This window comes from Ylistrum balloti, unplaced genomic scaffold (assembly GCF_031769215.1).
Source record: "Ylistrum balloti isolate Yb309-2 unplaced genomic scaffold, AGI_CSIRO_Ybal_v1 Utg369874, whole genome shotgun sequence".
In the NCBI taxonomy this organism is placed as follows: domain Eukaryota; kingdom Metazoa; phylum Mollusca; class Bivalvia; order Pectinida; family Pectinidae; genus Ylistrum; species Ylistrum balloti.
The window spans coordinates 879,262-901,104 of record NW_026782015.1 but is presented as its reverse complement, the minus strand read 5'-3'; the positions used below and the strand labels follow the sequence as shown (position 1 = coordinate 901,104).

Here is a 21,843-nt window from a genome sequence, read left to right as displayed (position 1 = left end):
ACTCTTCAAGTACAACTGTTTAATAAACTTCTCTTTATATATATATATATATATATAAATATATGGCAGGATTCATACAAGTGACTGTTTTCCAAACAGAAATTTCGATAGCTTCTGTGCAAGCTTTAACGCCCATTTAACGGCAAGAGTCATTTTGTAGAAGCTGGTGGCTACTCAACTAACTATTACATACACGAGTGGTCCGCCCTGCTACCGCTTTCAGTAGAGTGGGTTTTTTTCAATCAAGGAAAGTGATAAATGATAATTTTGAAAAAAAAAATAAACAAAAAACAATAAAAAATTACCTCACTAAAACAAAAAAACGTAAGTAAATTAAAGTTAAGAATGCGTTTTCACTTGTCCCCAGGACGAGTCGTTCATACACGGGCTACAGTAGCCGTTACAAGGTAAGTAGTGTAGTGTAGAAGTCTGGCTGTAGTGGCCAATACTTGCCGAAGTAAGTATATTTTAATACTGTACCACTAGGCAACTACCTATATGCACTCTCACTTTTATATTAGATCGAACTGTTATTGACCAGGTAAGCAGTCAGACACGTTCGCTTACCTGAAGAAAGATATGTCATGAAATATTCAACTCTAGCTTAGCAACATGCAACTAATGCTGTTTTATCTCGTGTTCCTCATAGAAAATGCTAATAGCATTAATCTGAAATTAACGAAATCATATTCACCGCTATACTAACTATATTACCCTGTAACGTGTTGACAGTCTGACCACGGCGTCACTGGTCAGCAGTGGACATGCCACGTGTCGGATACGGACGTCCGACTGGCATAGATACAAAGCTGGACAGAGGAGGTCCAAACTTTCGGTTATACTTGCAGCACGCACACTGACGCTAGCGTTGATGTGATAACTGACCAGTGAAGGCTGTTCACTGATGTGTAACCAACGAAGGCTGAACATTGATGTGTTACCAGTGAAGTTTGGCCATTGATGTTTAACAAATAAAGGTTAACCAATGTGTGGCTTGTGAATGGTGACCACTGATGTGTGAAATGTGACCACATGTTACCAGTGAAGAGTGACCGCTGATGTTTAGCGAAATCAGAACAGTCATTGATGTGTAACCAGTGAATGGCGCCCCTGGTGGTTACCAGGGAAGGGTGACCACTAATGTGTGACAAGCGACCACATGTTAGTAGCGAAGAGTAATCACTGATGTGTGACCAGGTACGGAAGATCACTGATGCGTGAAGTGACCACTGATATGTGTTCAGGAGATTTTGACCATTGATTTACGAAGTGACCACTACTACGTGACAAGTGAGTGGTAATCATTTTGGTGACAAGAGATCTGTGACCCCTTATGCCTGACCAGTGATGAGTGTCCTCGGATGGTTGAGTGGCGATGTCCTATGGTCTATTTTGTTGACATAAAGTTTTAGTGGAATAGCAAGTGGTTTCATTTCACCAGAGATATGACATATGGACAACAGCAGTAATAGTAAGTATCACACAACCATAAACTATGATACGTGCCATTCCATATTTAGTTTAGTTACGTACACGTTAAACGATATAAGATGTTATTCTATATATAGCCAAGCTACGTGTCATACCATATATAGTCAAATTACGTGTCATAGCATATATAGTCAATTACGTGTCATACCATATATAGTCAAATTACGTGTCATAGCATATATAGTCAATTACGTGTCGTAGCATATTTAGTCAAATTACGCGTCATAGCATATATAGCCAAACTATGTGGCGTAGCATATTTAGGCAAATAACGTGTCATAGCATATATAGTCAAATAACGTTTCATAGTACATATAGTCAAATTAAGCGTCATAGCATATTTAGTCAAATCATGTGTTAAACTATAAATAGCCAAATAACGTGTCATACCATATATTTAAGAAACATGTTTTCCTTTTCGTTGTTCACTGGTGTGTAAACTGCATTTCTTACTGACATTTCAAATGAACAGCGTATGATCTGGTTACTATTTGACTGTACCCTGTATGGCCTGGTTACTATGTAACCGTACCCTGTATGACATGGTTACTATATAACTGTACCCTGTATAACCTGGTTACTATGCAACTGTACCCTGTATGACCTGGTTACTATATAACTGTACCCATTATGACCTGGTTACTATATAACTGTACCCTGTATGACCTGGTTACTATATAACTGTACCCTGTATAACCTGGTTACTATGCAACTGTACCCTGTATAACCTGGTTACTATATAACTGTACCCTGTATAACCTGGTTACTAACTGTTATTATATATAACTGTACCTGTACTGTACTGTATGACTGGTTACTATGTTGTACCCTGTATGACTTAGTTATTATGTACCTGTACTCTGTATGACTTAGTTACTATGTACCTGTACCCTGTATGACTTAGTTACTATGTACCTGTACCCTGTATGACTTGGAACCTCTATTACTTTACCGTGTATGTTTTGGTTGACAAAGATTCAACTCTTCACTTGAGGACAATTGCTAACAAGTTCCTGATCGCATGAGTAACGTGTTTCTACTTTCTGCACGTGCGCGGTTAACCAGTCCTGATACAGGAGATATTGATCTGTTAGCTTTCTGAATACATCAACTGTCAGCTTCATCCTGATGGTGTGAAGTCTTCTGACTCAAACTTTCATTCATATACATATATTTATATTGATGCTTGCTCGGATATCTCAAACGTCTGAGGCAATCTAATCCTAGGTTAAACAGGTATGTGCAGGGATTTAATACAGTATTGATTCGACTTGTCACCGATAGTAAATTATTGTCCCTTTCATAAAAATATGTAGTTATTTTCTGCGCCGATTCTAAATCTACGATTTCCACCTGTTCTTACACCTTACCCGTTACTCTCAGGGTTTGATAGTCATTAATGTTTTAACCGCGAATCCATCGCGTTGGTCGCTGTACATTAACAATCAGCCATACATAAATCACTATCTGTGTATGCTTATTGATGAAAATGTACGGCAGAACTTTTGGTCTCGCATTGGAGGCCAGCATGACACTTTGCTTAGCTTTTTGAAACTGGTGTAATATCTGACCTCGCTTCGTAGTTCAGTAAAACTCTGATCTTGGTCCCACTTTAGAGACTGGTTTAACATCTGACCTCGTGTCGTAGTTCGGCAAAACCATAGCGGGAAATACTTGTCCTTTGAGATATATACACAGTTACTGTTCTTGGCGAGTGAACAGTTTCTTGTGCATGAAAGCCCGAGTTTGTTGAGTTTTCCGTCCGTTGTTCGCTATCGATGAAAAATTAACTCTATTACTTTCGGCGAATTAGAAGAAGTATTCATGAAAATGTACAATTAATTTCTAATTTAAAAGCAAACGGAATTTCACCGTCAAGAAAGGTTATCGTGAAGTCAGGAGATAGTCCGTGACTGTATACCGAGAGTACGCCTTGCAGGGGTTCCCCTGGTTTCGCGTTTATAACTTTTCTTTTTCTCAGCCAATCGCATATTACTTTTAAAATGACGTAGGACGATTATCCGTCATCTTATTATACCAACCAATGAAATTACTTGAATAAAGCAAACGTCGTCATTTCGATCTAATTTAGAGTCGGGAAATTCCAAAGGGAATTTCTTACCCCGGTATTTGTCACGACAAATCCAGAGCTTCGCATGCTAAAATATGAACGCATATGAGTTTTGAATAATTTCTTGATATAAAAACAGTACACTTACTTCACAATCAACGAGAAAGAACTTACGAATAACATGAAACTGTGTCTCCGTCCGGGCGACGAATTCGGCTTGAGCGGGCTCCTATCATGCTTAGCGTTGTAGTCAAGAACGACAACTCAATACCGCTTCAAGTTCGCGGGAGTGTTAATATTTCACGATATGTCTGACCTTGGTCTTATTTTGGAGACTGGTTTACCATCTGACCTGCGACCTCGTATTTAGTTCGGTAAAAACTGTGACCTTGGTCTCACTTTGGAGACTTGTTTAACATCTGACCTCATGTCTTAGTTCAGTAAAACTCTAATTATGGTCTCGCTTTGGAGACTGGTTTAACATTTGACCTCTTGTCGTAGTTCGGCAAAACTCTGATCTTGGTCTCGCTTTCGAGATCGGCATCACACACCACTTTTCTACGCTGTGTTGTCGTGCAAAGCCACCCGGATGTTTGAAACACTACGTCAAACAATTCAGTCTAGACACTTGTATTCCTTTTAGAACGTGACATTTGTTGATAGGCTTCGGTATGGGATCGGCGTGATTCTTTAAACTGCATTACCCCGTTGACGTATCATAATACAATCTCTATCCACTGATCCGCTGATATATACCGTTGTATTTTTGGACTAAAGTTGTCTCCCTTTGGTTATGTCCTCGCTTTCAGGCTTGCTTTGGATCGATGGCTTTCCTCTGAATCATTATGTACAATAACTCTAACCCTAATTTCCTTGCGTAACGGATTCATTTTCAGAATTCGTACAAGGTCAGGCGGATATTAACTACAGGTAGTCGTCTGACGCATCTCTTAATGTAATAACGGCGCTAATGTAATGATTGTTACATTAAGCGTTGTGACCGTTACGCTTAATGTAATAAACTTATCTTTATTACATTAAGAGTTGCTTAATGTAATTAACTTATCTATATTACATTAAGAGTTGCAATTGTTACGCTTAGAGTAATACAAAATAAATTATTACACTAAGCGTTGTTATTGTATTTAAATTACCGCTAATGTAACAATTTTTATACTGTTACGGAAGTACACTGCGTGTCGTTTACAAGACAACATAGCAATAATATACTATAATGGTGTATGTTCCCGTCAAGGTTTGGAGGGGCCGGGGTGTCGGTGGCCGAACGGTCTAGGTCGTTGCGCCCCGTGATCGTTGTAACCTCATAGGTTTAGAGTTCGAAACCTGTTCAGAGAAGATAATAATTTTTAGGGATTTCCTTTCCTTGTGGTCGAAATTTGGCAGTTACTTGCTGGAGGTCGGTGGTTCTATGCAGATATTCTAGGGTCTTCCTCTGCAAGTTAAACTGGCATATCCGTAAATAACCTGCAATGTGTTGATCGGACAATCAACCAGTTAATTCTCCTCGTCAAGATCTGGCCAGTTTTGAACTATTTGAACAAGTTTAATAACGGCTAATGACAGATTCGTGTGTAGTATCAATTTAGAGTCAGTAGAAAATTATTATATTAACGGCAGGACATGTATTGCTAACTGCTGCCACAAATGTAATACGTATTGCATTACAATTAATTGTGATTAGCTTTCGCTTCAAATACTTTCATGGAGCTATGTCCCTTTATGGACTAAGGGAAATGTAGTCAAAAGTTTGTGCAGTCATACAATCGCTTACTATCCAACAAAATTTGGTAGGCCTTTAAGCGGCCATCGCCATGTGTAGTTTTGCATCTGCATTTAGCGTCAGCGCAACAGCTTAAGTCATTTGCAGATAATATCAGGTACATGGCATGCATGGCAGACTCAATGCATGCACCCAACCCACTAGCCACACCGTTATACTGACTCCAGTTCGTTCAGTTCCATGCTCCTTGCAGTATTAATGTTTTAAGGGGGGAAGCTCCAAGTGCCATTTTAAACGTCTTTGATATGACATAGCTGACGGGGATCATCATACTGTGTATGCATACAAAAAGTGTGGTAACTGGCATTTTAGCCATATGCAAGGTTTGATCATTCTAATCATTAATCTAATCATAACTGAAGCTATAATCGGAAAACAAAAGTGCTGACGTCCGTACATCCGACTGTCCGAACAGACGGACAGGGTGATTCCTATAGGGCTCCAGCATCTCGATGTGGGGAGCTAATAATACCCTAAATGACATAACAATACAAAACAGAAGACTCAATATGTCCCCCTTCATTTCGGACTTAATTACACTAAGGACCTTCTTAAATTTGTCAATAGTACAGTTTCGGCGCTTAATGTAATAAAATAATAATTATTACATTAAACGTAACAGTTGACCCGCTTAATGTAATAAAAATAACTTTATTACATTAAGCGTAGCCATTGCAACGCTTATTGTAATAATTATTACATTAAGAGTTGCATCAGTCGTCATCCGCAGCTAAGTAACACCTGTTACTATTGTATCAGATTACTTACCTGTACTGTACCTAGCTTACATCAGTAAATATTATTCTTAAATCAGCAGATTTCTGTAAAGAATGCGGGAACACTTTTGAAATTCCAAAATAGCCTGTTGTCAGATCGGAAAGTTGTCAAAGTCCGCTTTCGAAATCAAACTTCTAAGTAGAAACGCAAACATCCTCATCGCAGGATGCTTCCAGCTGCTCGCTAAGTAACAGTTTGTGCTATGGTGGTAGTTGTTTTTAGAAAGAACACGCTACACACATAGCATTTCATCCCTTTAAACTGAGACAAGAAACAAAGGGGATGAGGTTGGAACTGGTCACAATATAGAGGTAAATTATATATCATTAAAAGTCTTTGTTGTTGAATGAATGTATTCTGATATTTTGCTAGCGGCAACATTAGTTGATGAGGACTTCACGCAACCATATATGGAGGGTTCTTATTTTCTTACCAACCCTCCAACAGTAGCGCATATTTCCAAGAAACGTACATCTGTTTAACCAAAACGATGGAATACAGGTAATACTGTAGGTGGAGAAGTGGGCTAGTTTTTATACTTACTAATGTAACGGAAACATGTTGTCTTCCATTGTGCTGAGAGGCAGGTTCTCAAGTGGATTTTACCGATCTATCCATCACATTTATCAGTTAACCTCAATATTGAGATAAACAATATATTGTTTTCTTTATTTTTACCTTGCAGTTACTATCTCGGCCATCAACAGCCGTGTTTGAGGCTATGCAGTCTGCCAGGTCAACACAAGGCTCCCTGACGCCCATTCTAGAGAGAGCATGCGTAGTCCATTCGAACAAGAAGATAGCCGTGGTGTGCACGACTTGTAGCAACGAGTTTATCTGCACGAAGTGCATCAGTACCGTCCACCGTGGCCATAACTATCTCGACCTTGAAGACTTTCTCGACTCAAAGAAACAGGATATCTCAGAATTTCTAGATCTTGAAGATATTGGCAGCAAAATTGCTACGAAACACGAACAAATTGAAAAACTTGCGGAAACAATATCAGAGAACCGACTTCGAACAGACAGAGTTATACAGGAGGTAAAAACCCGAGCGGTTGAATTAAAGGGTGAAATCGACAAAATAACTGCAGATTTCATTCGGGAATGTAAGGTTCACGGAAGTAAGAATCTGAATAGTCTAGAGAAACTCGAACAGAACCTGACGCGCCAATTAGCTTGTCTCAAGGCGGCCGCCATTAGCCATCAGAACGTGCCGCTCGACTCATCTCCGTTTGATGATATGCTGCGGAGAGATTCCCTTAAGGACGAATCGTACACCGACATTCCCACTCTGACGTCATTGGTCTTTATCAAACAAGACGAACACTCGACTATCTTAAGAACCTTGTTCGGGTCACTACGATGCATCAGTGCGTACGGTCCTGACGTAGTGAGCTTGCCATTAGGTAAATCCACCGTAAAAAAGGCACCAAGCAATGGTCGAGTGCTCGACACACTGACTGGCGTTGCGGACGGGAAGCACGTGCAAGCAATATTTCCTTGTGACGACGATTCAGCATGGCTCGTCCCGGGCAAAAGCCATCGTGTAAAATTAACGACAAGAAAAGGCGAGGTCATCCAAACCATCACGCTCGAGAGAGGCGTTGTCATCAATGATGTCATGCGCACTGCCGATAAGTACTTGACGACGGTTTGCTGTGATGATGGTTCCGTACGTCAAATTTTGCCGAGCGGCAGGTCCCAAAACCTTTTCTCTACTGGAATCAACATCACAAATCTTTGTGAACTGTCAGCTTCCGGTTACTTCATCGCGTGTCACTCCATCCAGCGGAAACTTGTAAAATACAACCAGAGAGGGGACGCGATAGAAACGGTGGACAGAGATGCGTACGGTGTTCGCCTCTTTACTAAACCTGTTCGTGTTCGTCTGAACAGAAATAATGGCGACATTGCCGTAGTAGAGTGGTCGTCTCCCGAACACGTGATCATCATGAACGATAAACTACAGGTGATATCTCGATTCTTCGGTGATTCAAAACGACGTCATTCCTACGGTACCTACGGATCATTTAAAGGTCAAGGATCAAAGGAGAAAGGTCATTTCGACCCAGCTGACGTAATCTTCACGAAGAACAACCACATAGTCATAGCCGACGTATGGTCCAATTCTCTTGTGATGATTGATAGAAATGGAAAGAAACTGAAAACTTCGTTCAAATTTAACTTCCAGCCCCTGTGCCTGGGTTTACAACCTAACGGAGACTTATGGGTTGGTTCACACGACGGTCACGTGCAGATCATGAGATTCTGAAGAGAGGCAATAATTCAGTAGTTTGTATGACATTTTGGAAAGGACATTACATTTTAGCTGGAGAGGGACGTATGTTGTTGTTGTATTTGTAGGTAATTGGGTATAATTTACATGTAAGTGTGTCTTGCTATAGATGCAGTGGCTGTCTATAGGTAAAAGGTGCTACCGTATGTTCTCTTGTGTTTGTATGCATGTGTGCTAATTTTCAGTACACATTCCTTAAACTGTCCTTTCATTTGATATGCCTGTGACTACACACTCTATTTTTTCCATAACACGATGTTAAACATTCAAACAATATTTTTCTGTGTGTATCACTGTCAGAGCCAGTACAGACTTGTAGATGCTTTCACACCCTTAAGGATGAGATAAGGGATCTCAACCCAATGTAGAAGATGATTAATTGTCAAACCTGACGCTTGCTCCTAAAGGGGATGAATGATTATTTTTCTCTTGTCCCATTTTCTTGTCCGAGTGGAAAATAAAGTGTATTATGTGCAAATAAAAACAAGTGGATGGCGGATGAATGGTGAAGAGGACCGCGCCTTCACGCATTGTGATTTAATCATACAAAAATATCATTCTATTGTACATGCCAATAAAACGTCAAATAAACTTACACTCTTGATATTATATATACGTATATTCAATAATAAGTTGTAGATTCAGATGAGTTTCAATCTTGACGATGATACAGAATTGTCAGTTTTAAGGATAACACAATTTCTGATTTCCTCCACAACCCAAATGTGACAAGTCCTTAAATGGTCGTGGCTGTTAACAGGACGTAAAGCAACTTTTAAAGAAAACTTCAAGGCATTCAAAAGTAAACATTGCTCGACTTCATATTTACAGCGAAGTGTTCGATAAATTGTGATTGGTGTACATGTTTTTTACTTCCGGTTTGAAATGATGTGTTGGATGCTTGCTGATTATAATACCTCAGGATTTCGACACAGTTTGATCACTGCTCCAGAAGGAGACTGGCTTCAGATCACAGCTATATTTCCGCATCGTACACGAATGTAGCTTCTAATGAAATTTCAGGTCAGTCTTTTTTTTTCAGGGCTTATCTATGACATAAATGTATTTTTTACGAATAAATGACGTTATATGTTTATTTCAGTGATAATTGTATTTCGACAAAGTTTTCGTGTTGGTGTGTGCAACAAGACACAATACACTGGGTGAAGAGGCTTTGTGTAAATTTGCTGCAATTTCTCACCCTCTCTCACAATTTAGTAGAATTCTGAAATTTTAAATTTATGATACTGCCAAGTTTGCTGTAGACTCAGTCTGCGTAGATATACATAATAACCAGGCCAATGGTTTTATATTCTACAATATTCAAACTTTCGTTTCCCTTATGTTTAACATAGAGGGAAACTGTGATGCCAACTATCTGTGTACTTCCGGTTTACAGTGACCGATGGTTTATAAACAATGAGTAATTTGATATTCAGCCTGATGTGCCAAAATACTTTTTCTAATAAATTTGGTAAATGACAATAATGTACATCCCAAATATTACAGGAACCAGATCAAAAATATGGAAATAAACAGCAGTTTATCTACTTTTTTCTGCTCTTCCTATTGATGGTGGACTACATGTTCACGCCCTTTAATAATCTTAAGAATAATGTCTTTATTTATACTTACTGTCGGTGCCAATCGCTAACTACAATATATGTATATTTAAGATATGATCAAATTGTTACTGGCTAGTACCGTTTGTTAATAACAAAATATACAACCCAAGTATGGCGACACAGATGCTATCTCGAATGTCAACATCGACGGTATTGCGAGTTTTTATACTTCCGGACATATCTTAATGTACAGTAAACAATCCACAGGAAGCAATATATATCTAACCCAGCAATCTACGTATAATAATAATGTTTCGTTTTGTTTCACTCTCATCTGCCATATCTACAGTCACGTGTCCAGCGGTTGATTATAATTGTACAAACAGGTCATGGCTGTCCGAGATCTACGAAAACAATATAAAATGTTTGAAGTTAATACTGAGATCACACTACGTGGACACAGGACAACCGACATGTGTAAACTGCCGTCAGTCTCATGTCGTGTATATGTCAATATAAGGCAAGTGTCACTCTGATGGCATTCACAATGTTTACGCCGGACGTAGCTGTACATTATATTGCTACATCGGTCATATTTCCATGACTGCTACTTCCGGTATTCCACAGGCTAGTCACTTTATCCCGACTGTCCGCCTTGTTGTAGCCGACCGTACTTTTCGCAGTAAGGTGCTTACCACTACTGCACGATACACATGTTAACTTTGGCGCACGCGCAGTAGATGTGCGAGTGCTAATTGTTTTTAAACTTTCCCTCCTGATAACCACGCCTGGAGGAAACGTGTGACCTTGTCTCGTGGCCATTATTTCGCGTTCCGTGATCGTCTCTGTTTCATGCAAGATCTCCTCCTCAGTATCCGACCCTGAAAAAGATACACGTGACATCACATTCAGGGTTCATTATACTGACTTTTTTTATGTTGTAGAAATAATTGTAACAGTTTGTAGGTTCACTCGAGTTTCTGGCGACTCTGCTGTTCAGTCTGCTTTTCACGTGTAATGTTATAGGTTAATAGGATTTTTCCGCTGTTCTAGTGTCGTTATTGTTAGATCAGATCTGGAGATTTACTTACAACAGGACTGTGGTTTCCGAAAGCGGCAGATGATGTAAGTGATTCCAATGAGGCATATACCGAAGCCAAGCAGCGTCCCAAGGATCATCCAGTACCTACAAGTGATGAAATACCAAATCACGCTGACCAACATCGTTAAGAAAGATCAGTGGGACCGACACTGACCAGTAATTATCTGTCATTGTTAAACTGTAGAATTCAGACTCTAAACCAATATATACCAGAATTAGACAGATACTAACTGACGAATAACAGGATGTAAGACATGACATGTATAAGTATTACTTACATGGTAGGGTGTATGACGGGACATGTAATACTTACAGGGTAGGATGTATGACATGACATGTATAAGTATTACTTACATGGTAGGATGTATGACGGGACATGTAATACTTCCAGGGTAGGATGTTTGACGGGACATGTAATACTTACTGGGTAGGATGTATGACATGTATAAGTATTACTTACATGGTAGGATGTATGACGGGATATGTAATACTGACAGTGTAGGATGTATGACGGGACATGTAATACTTACAGGGTAGGATGTATGACGGGACATGTATTAGTATAACTTACAGGGTAGTATGTATGACGGGAAATGTAATACTTACAGGGTAGGATGTATGACGGGACCTGTATTAGTATAACTTACAGGGTAGGATGTATGACGGGACATGTAATACTTACAGGGTAGGATGTATGACGGGACCTGTATAAGTATTACTTACAGGGTAGAATGTATGACGGGACATGTATTAGTATAACTTACAGGGTAGGATGTATGACGGGACATGTAATACTTAGGGTAGGATGTATGACGGGACATGTAATACTTAGGGTAGGATGTATGACGGGACATGTAATACTTAGGGTAGGATGTATGACGGGACATGTAATACTTACAGGGTAGGATGTATGACGGGACATGTAATACTTAGGGTAGGATGTATGACGGGACATGTAATACTTAGGGTAGGATGTATGACGGGACATGTAATACTTACAGGGTAGGATGTATGACGGGTCATGTATTAGTATTACTTACAGGGTAGGATGTATGACGGGACATGTAATACTTACAGGGTAGGATGTATGACGGGACATGTAATACTTACAGGGTAGGATGTATGACGGGACATGTAATACTTACAGGGTAGGATGTATGACGGGACATGTAATACTTAGGGTAGGATGTATGACGGGACATGTATTAGTATAACTTACAGGGTAGAATGTATGACGGGACATGTATTAGTATAACTTACAGGGTAGGATGTATGACGGGACATGTATTAGTATAACTTACAGGGTAGAATGTATGACGGGACATGTATTAGTATAACTTACAGGGTAGGATGTATGACGGGACATGTATTAGTATTACTTACAGGGTAGAATGTATGACGGGACATGTAATACTTACAGGGTAGGATGTATGACGGGACCTGTATTAGTATTACTTACAGGGTAGAATGTATGACGGGACATGTCATACGTACAGGGTAGGATGTATGACGGGACATGAAATACTTACAGGGTAGGATGTATGACGGGACATGTAATACTTACAGGGTAGGATGTATGACGGGACATGTTTAAGTATCACTTACAGGGTAGGATGTATGACGGGATATATTTAAGTATCACTTACAGGGTAGGATGTATGACGGGACATGTATTAGTATTACTTACAGGGTAGGATGTATGACGGAACATGAAATACTTACAGGGTAGGATGTATGACGGGACATGTAATACTTACAGGGTAGGATGTATGACGGGACATGTTTAAGTATCACTTACAGGGTAGGATGTATGACGGAACATGAAATACTTACAGGGTAGGATGTATGACGGAACATGAAATACTTACAGGGTAGGATGTATGACGGGACATGTATTAGTATTACTTACAGGGTAGGATGTATGACGGAACATGAAATACTTACAGGGTAGGATGTATGACGGGACATGTAATACTTACAGGGTAGGATGTATGACGGGACATGTATTAGTATTACTTACAGGGTAGGATGTATGACGGAACATGAAATACTTACAGGGTAGGATGTATGACGGAACATGAAATACTTACAGGGTAGGATGTATGACGGGACATGTAATACTTACAGGGTAGGATGTATGACGGGACATGTTTAAGTATCACTTACAGGGTAGGATGTATGACGGGACATGTATTAGTATTACTTACAGGGTAGGATGTATGACGGGACATGTGATACTTACAGGGTAGGATGTATGACGGGACATGTATTGTATTACTTACAGGGTAGGATGTATGACGGGACATGTGATACTTACAGGGTAGGATGTATGACGGGACATGTATTAGTATTACTTACAGGGTAGGATGTATGACGGGACATGTGATACTTACAGGGTAGGATGTATGACGGGACATGTATTAGTATTACTTACAGGGTAGGCGACATCATGGTAGTCCCATCTTCATAACTTCGTTGACTCTGTCTAGTGTTTTGGTTACCGTATCGGTTGCCGTCTGGGATAACCGTCTTTTGTCTTCATGTATCTGCTTCTAATCATTGCAAACAATTGACAGGTACATAAATTCCGGATAAAGGCATCGCTGTTTTAGATAGGACGAGTGATATGAAATCGCCGATAGTGTTAGAAATGTTTTGTAACATTGAAACAAAAACTCGCAACGCACGTCAATTTCGGATTAATGAATTATAAACACTTGAATTTCCGTATAATCGAACAGTTAATAATTGACGCCTTCTCCAATTCCAGATAACTGAATCACAAATACTTGTTAAATCACGGAAATTCCGGATTAATAGATCACATTCCAAAGTAACAACCGGATGTCCCGATTGACCGAATTACACACACTGAATCGCCTGTTTATGGCATTCAAATATCTTTAGACAATCTAAGAATTGCGGAACCAACGGAAACAACAAGAGTATCGCCACCGTGTCCTGTCTATTACGTGTCCTGTCTGTTATGGTAACGAAGGTTGTCTCGCGGCCCAAATGGACCACGCGAGGACCTTGTGTGTGACACCTTTATGTGTCCGCTAGAGCACCATCCCACCAGTATTGGACATTTAGTATTGACTGCTTGTGTAAAAAGTAAGTGACGCAGTATGACGGCCGACTGAGTGTGGACCTTAATGTTAACTGCCCCAATAACTTTCTCATCGTTTCCTCGCGAGTTTCAAAATCACGATCCAAAATCAATGTCGGGTAGATTGTCTTTACATCGATTTCGTATTGCTGGATAAGCACAACACTTTGATTTATTAGCAGTTAAACACTCTCGGTGTCTGTCACAGTTTGTTGATGGAGCTGTAGTCCAGGTATACATCGAGTGTTTGCTCACGTGTGTCGGTCCAGGTGTTATTGCCTAAGTGTATTGGTGCAGGTGTGTTGGTCCAGGTGTTGGTCAATGTGTTGGTTCAGGTGTGTTGGTCCAGGTGTTGGTCCAGGTGTGTTAGATATAGTTACCATTTTGTGTTGTATCAGGTGCGTTGGTCCAGTTGTTATTGCCCAAGTATATTTGTGCAGGTGTGTTGGTCAAGGTGTTGGTCCAGGTGTGTTGGTCACGGTGTGTTGGTTCAGGTGTTGGTCCATGTGTGTACGTGCTGGTATGCTAGTCTTGGCGTGTTGGTCCAGATTTAGTTGCACAAGTGTGTTATGCACAGGTGTGCTTGCCCAGGTGTGTTGAACCAGATATTTTAGTAGAGGTGATCTAGTCCAGATACATTGGTCCAGTTGTGTGAGCCAGCCAAGGTGTGTCTGTTCATGTATCTCTGCCTAGTTGAAAAACGGATGTGTGGAAGCACGGGTGTGTTGAAGCACGGGTGTGTTGGTGATCCAGATGTGTCAGGTGTGTATCGTGTGTTGACAGATGTATTGGACCCAGGTATGTAAGGATTTATGTGTGTGGTATTTTGGCTAAGGTGTGGTGAGTTAGGTGTGTTCGGCCACGCATGTAAAGTGTCTGGGCTCAGGTATAATGGTCCTAGTTCCGTTCCGTGTGCAAATGTGTGTTAAGCCATTAATGATGTGTAAATTCTAGCTCGGGTGTTAACGATATGTACATTCGAGATGTGTTGACTTTCATGTGTAAAACCAATGTGTAACCGACTTTTAAGTGTGGGATATATAAGGCCGATGTGTGTATAACCAACACCACACCTACACTCTCACCGTCCCCTCCACTACCAACACCACACCTACACACTCACCGTGCCCTTCCCTACCAACACCACACCTTCACACTCACTGTCCCCTCCCCTATCAACACCACACCTACACACTCACCATCCCCTTCCCTATCAACACCTTACCTACACACTCACCATCCCCGTCCCTACCAACACCACACCTACACGCTCACCATCCCCTTCCCTACCAACACCACACCTACACACTCATCGTCCCTCTTCCCTACCAACACCACACAACACACTCAGCGTCCTCTCCCCTACCAACATCACACCTACACGCTCACCATCCCCTTCCCTACCAAAATCTACACCTACACAATTCACCGCCCCCTCCATGCCAACACCACACCAACACACTCACCGTCCTCTCCCCTACCAACATCACACCTACACACTCATCGTCCCTCTTCCCTACCAACACCACACCAACACACTCAGCGTCCTCTCCCCTACCAACATCACACCTACACGCTCACCATCCCCTTCCCTACCAACACCACACCTACACACTCACCGTCCTCTCCCCTATCAACATCACACCTACACGCTCACCATCCCCTTCCCTACCAACACCACACCTACACACTCATCGTCCCTCTTCCCTACCAACACCACACCTACACACTCACCATCCCCTTCCCTACCAACATCACACCTACACACTCATCGTCCTCTCCCCTACCAACACCACACCTACGCACTCACCATCCCCTTCCCTACCAACACCACACCTACACACTCATCGTCCCTCTTCCCTACCAAATCTACACCTACACAATTCACCGCCCCTTCCATGCCAACACTTCAACTACACACATAACCCTAGCCCATACCAACACCACATCTACACACACCCTCTTCCTCCCCTACCAACACCACACTTTCCTCTAATCGAACTGTTCCTGTTATGGCTTCAGTTATAAACATTAATGAATCATTTGATATCGTGTGTTTATTAAACTCTCTGGTCGTGTTGATAAACGATTAGTTTGCGATCACCTGCGACTTTGGCTCGTCAACAACTGTTCTTTAATTTCCGGTACGTCGTGTGTTTCTGATTGTCCAGACCGTTCACTGCTACCATTACCTGTAAATAGAAGATTTTCACCAGAAATCTACCGTGTCGTTATCTCATCAATGTCTTGTCCGGTTAACTGCATATACAGCACAGAGTTTCAATTACCAATACACTGACGTGAATTCAATTGGCATTCATTAGTCTATGAATGACAACTACAGGACATTAGCGTATTAATATTTATCTGCAGGTTACATTTTTGAGAATGACAATATTGCATTGTATTTGTCTTGTTTGTGTAAAGAGCAATCCTTTTTCAGGACTGGCCGTTGTTTTGACATGGCTTTTTTGTGAGTTATGGCCCAGTGGTATAAATGGGTATTTATGTTTATTCTTTATAATTAATACTTTTTCTGTAATCAATTGTACCGTTGATTCTATATACACAGTAATTACCTTTCATTACGTCTATTGGTCCTCACCAAGTGCATTTAGTAATTACTCGGAAAACCTCAATATCATTTATCGGAAATCTCTTCATCTAAGTTTATTGGACATTGTTTGATTTCTCTCCATGTACCGATGTCTGTTTCGAAATGTTATTTTCACATACCCAGCCACTTGATAATAAAACATAGACGTATTGAATAATTTCCTTTTAATCTCCAACGTCCGCGCAGACACACCCGTGTGTAACAGCTATTCCATGTACCTGCCTCTCCTACCATGAACATAAGCACCAGTCTCTTTGTTGTGGCACCATACCGCTTGATTACTAGTTCTCCGGGCAGATTTACTCCCAACACTGTCTAATGCTCATTCATCTGAAGCTTTTTTTTACGTGAGAGTTGGTTCATAATGTACTTCTAAAGTAGTAAACAGGAAATTAGCTTGCACACCGCTGATGAATATTCAACAGAAAGTAATGTCTAGGTAGTGCTGTGCCGATAATATTGATGGATTAAAGTCGGATAGTTATCAAAATTAATTAATTTAAAATAGGCAATAAGATCTCCAATTAGCAGTTTTGGTCAATAAGATGTCCATTTAGCAGCTTTGGTCAATAAGATGTCCATTTAGCAGCTGTGGTCAATAAGATGTCCATTTAGCAGCTGTGGTCAATAAGATGTCCATTTAGCAGCTGTGGTCAATAAGATGTCCATTTAGCAGCTTTGGTCAATAAGATGTCCATTTAGCAGCTGTGGTCAATAAGATGTCCATTTAGCAGCTGTGGTCAATAAGATGTCCATTTAGCAGTTGTGGTCAATAAGATGTCCATTTAGCAGTTGTGCTCAAGAAAACGTCCATTTAGCAGTTGTGGTCAATAAGATGTCCATTTAGCAGTTGTGGTCAATAAGATGTCCATTTAGCAGCTGTGGTCAATAAGATGTTCATTTAGCAGTTGTGGTCAATAAGATGTCCATTTAGCAGTTGTGGTCAAGAAAACGTCCATTTAGCAGTTGTGGTCAATAAGATGTCCATTTAGCAGTTGTGGTCAATAAGACGTTCATTTAGTAGTTGTGGTCAAGAAAACGTCCATTTAGCAGTTGTGGTCAAGAATATTTACATTTAGCAGCTGTGGTCAGTAAGATGTCCAAATAGCAGTTTTGGTCAATAAGATGTTCATTTAGCAGTTGTGGTCAATATGATGTCCAGTTAGCAGTTCTGGTCAATATGATGTCCAGTTAGCAGCTGTGGTTTCGATACTACAAAACCAAATCGGAAATCTTTAGCATTTCTCAAACCGGAAAGAAGTAGGACAGGAAATCAGATGTGCTCTCATCCCGATTGGTTAAAACCTGATGGATTTTCATAATCCTTTATCACGGTGGAAAATCTAGCAACACATTACTTTCTGTTACGGAAACCACTGGTGTTGCTTGAACTTCCGCTATGATTTGAAAGCAAAAAGGAAACTTCGCTTAGAAAGGGGAGTGGTCCTATTTTACACTTCTTACAAACGAATATGATACATTTTTCAAAACAAGGCAGGAACGTCATGCGATATTGAAATGATTTATGAATTCAATTGTGCATTTCATTACATAAAATAGCATTCTAGAAAGCCGTAATTATTAGTTCGGTTTAACTCCAAATGTAAATTTCTTGCATTTTTTGTCAATATCTTTATTTCAAAAGACTTATCCTAATTGTTAGGGGCTAGTGTAATCAGCAATCAATTCCAATCTTATAATCATTTAATTACTGACATGCAATCTGCCGTCCTACTTTAATAACATAATTTTGTTCTTGGTTATTTTGAGTGTGAGACAGGTTAACAGGATATATACCAGTTCTGTGTTGTTAGACTTTTAACAACATAATTTGGATGATGTTTGTGTTTCCTAATCATGAAACTGATATGGGGATTCTCAAAGGGAAAAGAAAAAGGCGATGGAGTCTAGGCAAGTGCAAAAGATCCAGTTTTAGTCGACTTGTATCTGAGTTTAAGAAATGCGAAACACCGTCCATGTCTACACCACTTTAGATTTTAGGGTTTTCAAGCCCAGAATGGTACAGTCAGTGTCCATCAGGACTTTTCAGGAAAGTGTTATCGGTCAGTACAATGATGTATCGCCAACAATTTCATCAGCAACTACTGGTATTCAAAGTACCCGGATGTTATTTAGGGTTCTAGGAAGTTTGAAGAAGAATAGAAGTGAAATAGTATCATGTTTTGTCTTGAAGTGTTACATTATTTAAGTTTTCCAGTGACGAGTTCTTCCTCGCTGTAATACACTGGTTTGGTCAGGACGATACCTGTACTAGAAGAATGGGATATTCAGCATCTCTGTAATAGATTTCTTTGATTGAACAAGAAATTATTTGGTGGTCGGTGTATTCTTTTCATGGCTGCTTTGTAAAATAAGACTATATGGAAAAACTAATCATTCTTTGTAACATTAAAAAATAAGTATGGCTATGCCAAGCGAATATATTTTGCAAGACTTTAATCCTTTCGAGGATGAAAACCCTGTGGAATGTCAACCAGGTCTTAAACGCACCCATTGTTAAGTTGAAAGCCAGAAATGTCGATCCTAAATCATAGTTTGTTTTGATGTTTGATGTTAATAGTGTTTGAAAGGCAGGGGATGGTGACTTTCTTTACTTCGATGATGACCGACAGTTTATGAGAGAGAGGGCGATGTCTACAACGGAAAGTACAACCATTCATCAATAGACATTTGTTCAAAGAGAGATAAGATTGTTGTCATTTGAGCCAGATAATAAAATCATCTTGTGTATGACATCCACTTTTTCATAGATTGAGAATGCTTCGCCACAAAAATATACTGCATAGTCCATGATTTTCGAGGGGTCAAAATTTCCACATTTTCTGACGGAAAAAAATAAAATGATAAAAAATCTCCAAAAATTCACGATGTGGCTGTAAGAGGACATACAATCTTCGTGAATATGACTTTTGGTGTAGAATTACGATCTCTTTAACACGTGATAGTTGAATTTAGATCTGTTCATAGCGTCCGTACTTGTCCTAACCAGTTGCTTAATTAGTTGTCTTAATGAAACGATGCCAAGAACTTACCATATTAATTCAGTTTACTCATTTACTCATATGTAAACTGATATCAGTGTTTTTTTCAGTTGACCTGTAATATGTCCTTGTGGTATCCCACTTATCTGTTCGGGTTTTCTCTATAATTTCCAGTAGAAACTTGTTCCCAATGTTCACGGATCTAATTTTCACGAACTAGTCAATGGCCCACGAAATTAACCCATTGTAAATAAATTTTGTTAACAACAGGATAATTATCTAAAACATGTTTTAAACTATCTCCAGTCCATTGATTCTTAACACGCCTCTTAAAATACATCAAGAAATTGCGTTCTCGATAAGACGTTACACAAAACAAACCAATTTTAAGTGAAGCTCCTTAATACATTATACAGAATCCATGAACTACTATAGTAACTATGGTTTTCTATAATAATGGATGAGATGAAATGCACGAGTCGATGCATAAACTATTTCGACATCGAATGTCACCTTTCCAGGCGACTTTTTTGTCCATCGCGTGTATTTGACTAGTTTAGGATTTTTAGTATACATTGGTCTGCATATACATTTTATTTTAATTTTTTTCCGCGGTCATTTTTAGGAAGTGTAATTATAGTGTAAGCAGTGTAATTTTACAACATCCTAGACTAATAAAGTACACTAGATATACACTACCATGTAATTCAACAGTACAATGTCCTGTAATTCTTATGTACTCTACCCTGTATTTCTACTGTACATTTCCCTGTAATTCAACTGTACACTGCCCTGTATTTCAATTGTACACTGCCCTGTAATTCAACTGTACGCTGCCCTGTAATTCAACTGTACATTGCCCTGTAATTCAACTGTACACTGCCCTGTAATTCAACTGTACATTGCCCTGTAATTCAACTGTACACTGCCCTGTAATTCAACTGTACACTGCCCTGTAATTCAACTGTACATTGCCATGTAATTCTTCTATACACTACCATGTAACTCTACTGTACTCTATCCTTTAATTCTACCAAACACTAATATGTAATTATTCTGTACACTCCCCCAATAATTCTGGTCTATACTCCTCTGTAACTTTACAGCACATCGATATCATGCAATATTTCGTAATTCTATTGCACACTTCCCCGTAACTTTACAGTACCTTATTACCATATAGTGCCCCGTAATTCTATTTACACTTCCCCGTAACTTTACAGTACCTTATTACCATATAGTGCCCCGTAATTCTATTTACACTTCCCCGTAACTTTACAGTACCTTATTACCATATAGTGTCCCGTAATTCTATTTACACTTCCCCGTAACTTTACATTACCTTATTACCATATAGTACCCCGTAATTCTATTTACACTTCCCCGTAACTTTACATTACCTTATAACCATATAGTACCCCGTAATTCTATTGCACACTTCCCCGTAACTTTACATTACCTTATTACCATATAGTACCCCGTAATTCTATTTACATTTCCCCGTAACTTTACATTACCTTATTACCATATAGTACCCCGTAATTCTATTGCACACTTCCCCGTAACTTTACATTACCTTATTACCATATAGTGCCCCGTAATTCTATTTACACTAACTTTACCCCGTATTGCACACTTCCCCGTAACTTTACAGTACCTTATTACCATATAGTACCCCGTAATTCTATTTACACTTCCCCGTAACTTTACAGTACCTTATTACCATATAGTACCCCGTAATTCTATTTACACTTCCCCGTAACTTTACATTACCTTATTACCATATAGTACCCCGTAATTCTATTGCACACTTCCCCGTAACTTTACATTACCTTATTACCATATAGTACCCCGTAATTCTATTGCACACTTCCCCGTAACTTTACATTACCTTATTACCATATAGTACCCCGTAATTCTATTGCACACTTCCCCGTAACTTTACATTACCTTATTACCATATAGTACCCCGTAATTCTATTGCACACTTCCCCGTAACTTTACAGTAC

At 39.7% G+C, this 21,843-nt stretch overlaps 1 protein-coding gene across 1 annotated transcript; it reads left to right on the top strand.

The window, feature by feature from the left end:
• Positions 1–6,861: 6,861 nt before the first annotated feature.
• On the top strand, positions 6,862–8,415 carry LOC132546124 (uncharacterized). The gene has a single exon (XM_060209820.1). The coding sequence runs from the start codon at positions 6,862–6,864 to the stop codon at positions 8,413–8,415; it is 1,554 nt and encodes a 517-aa protein (XP_060065803.1).
• The last annotated feature ends 13,428 nt before the right edge of the window (positions 8,416–21,843 follow it).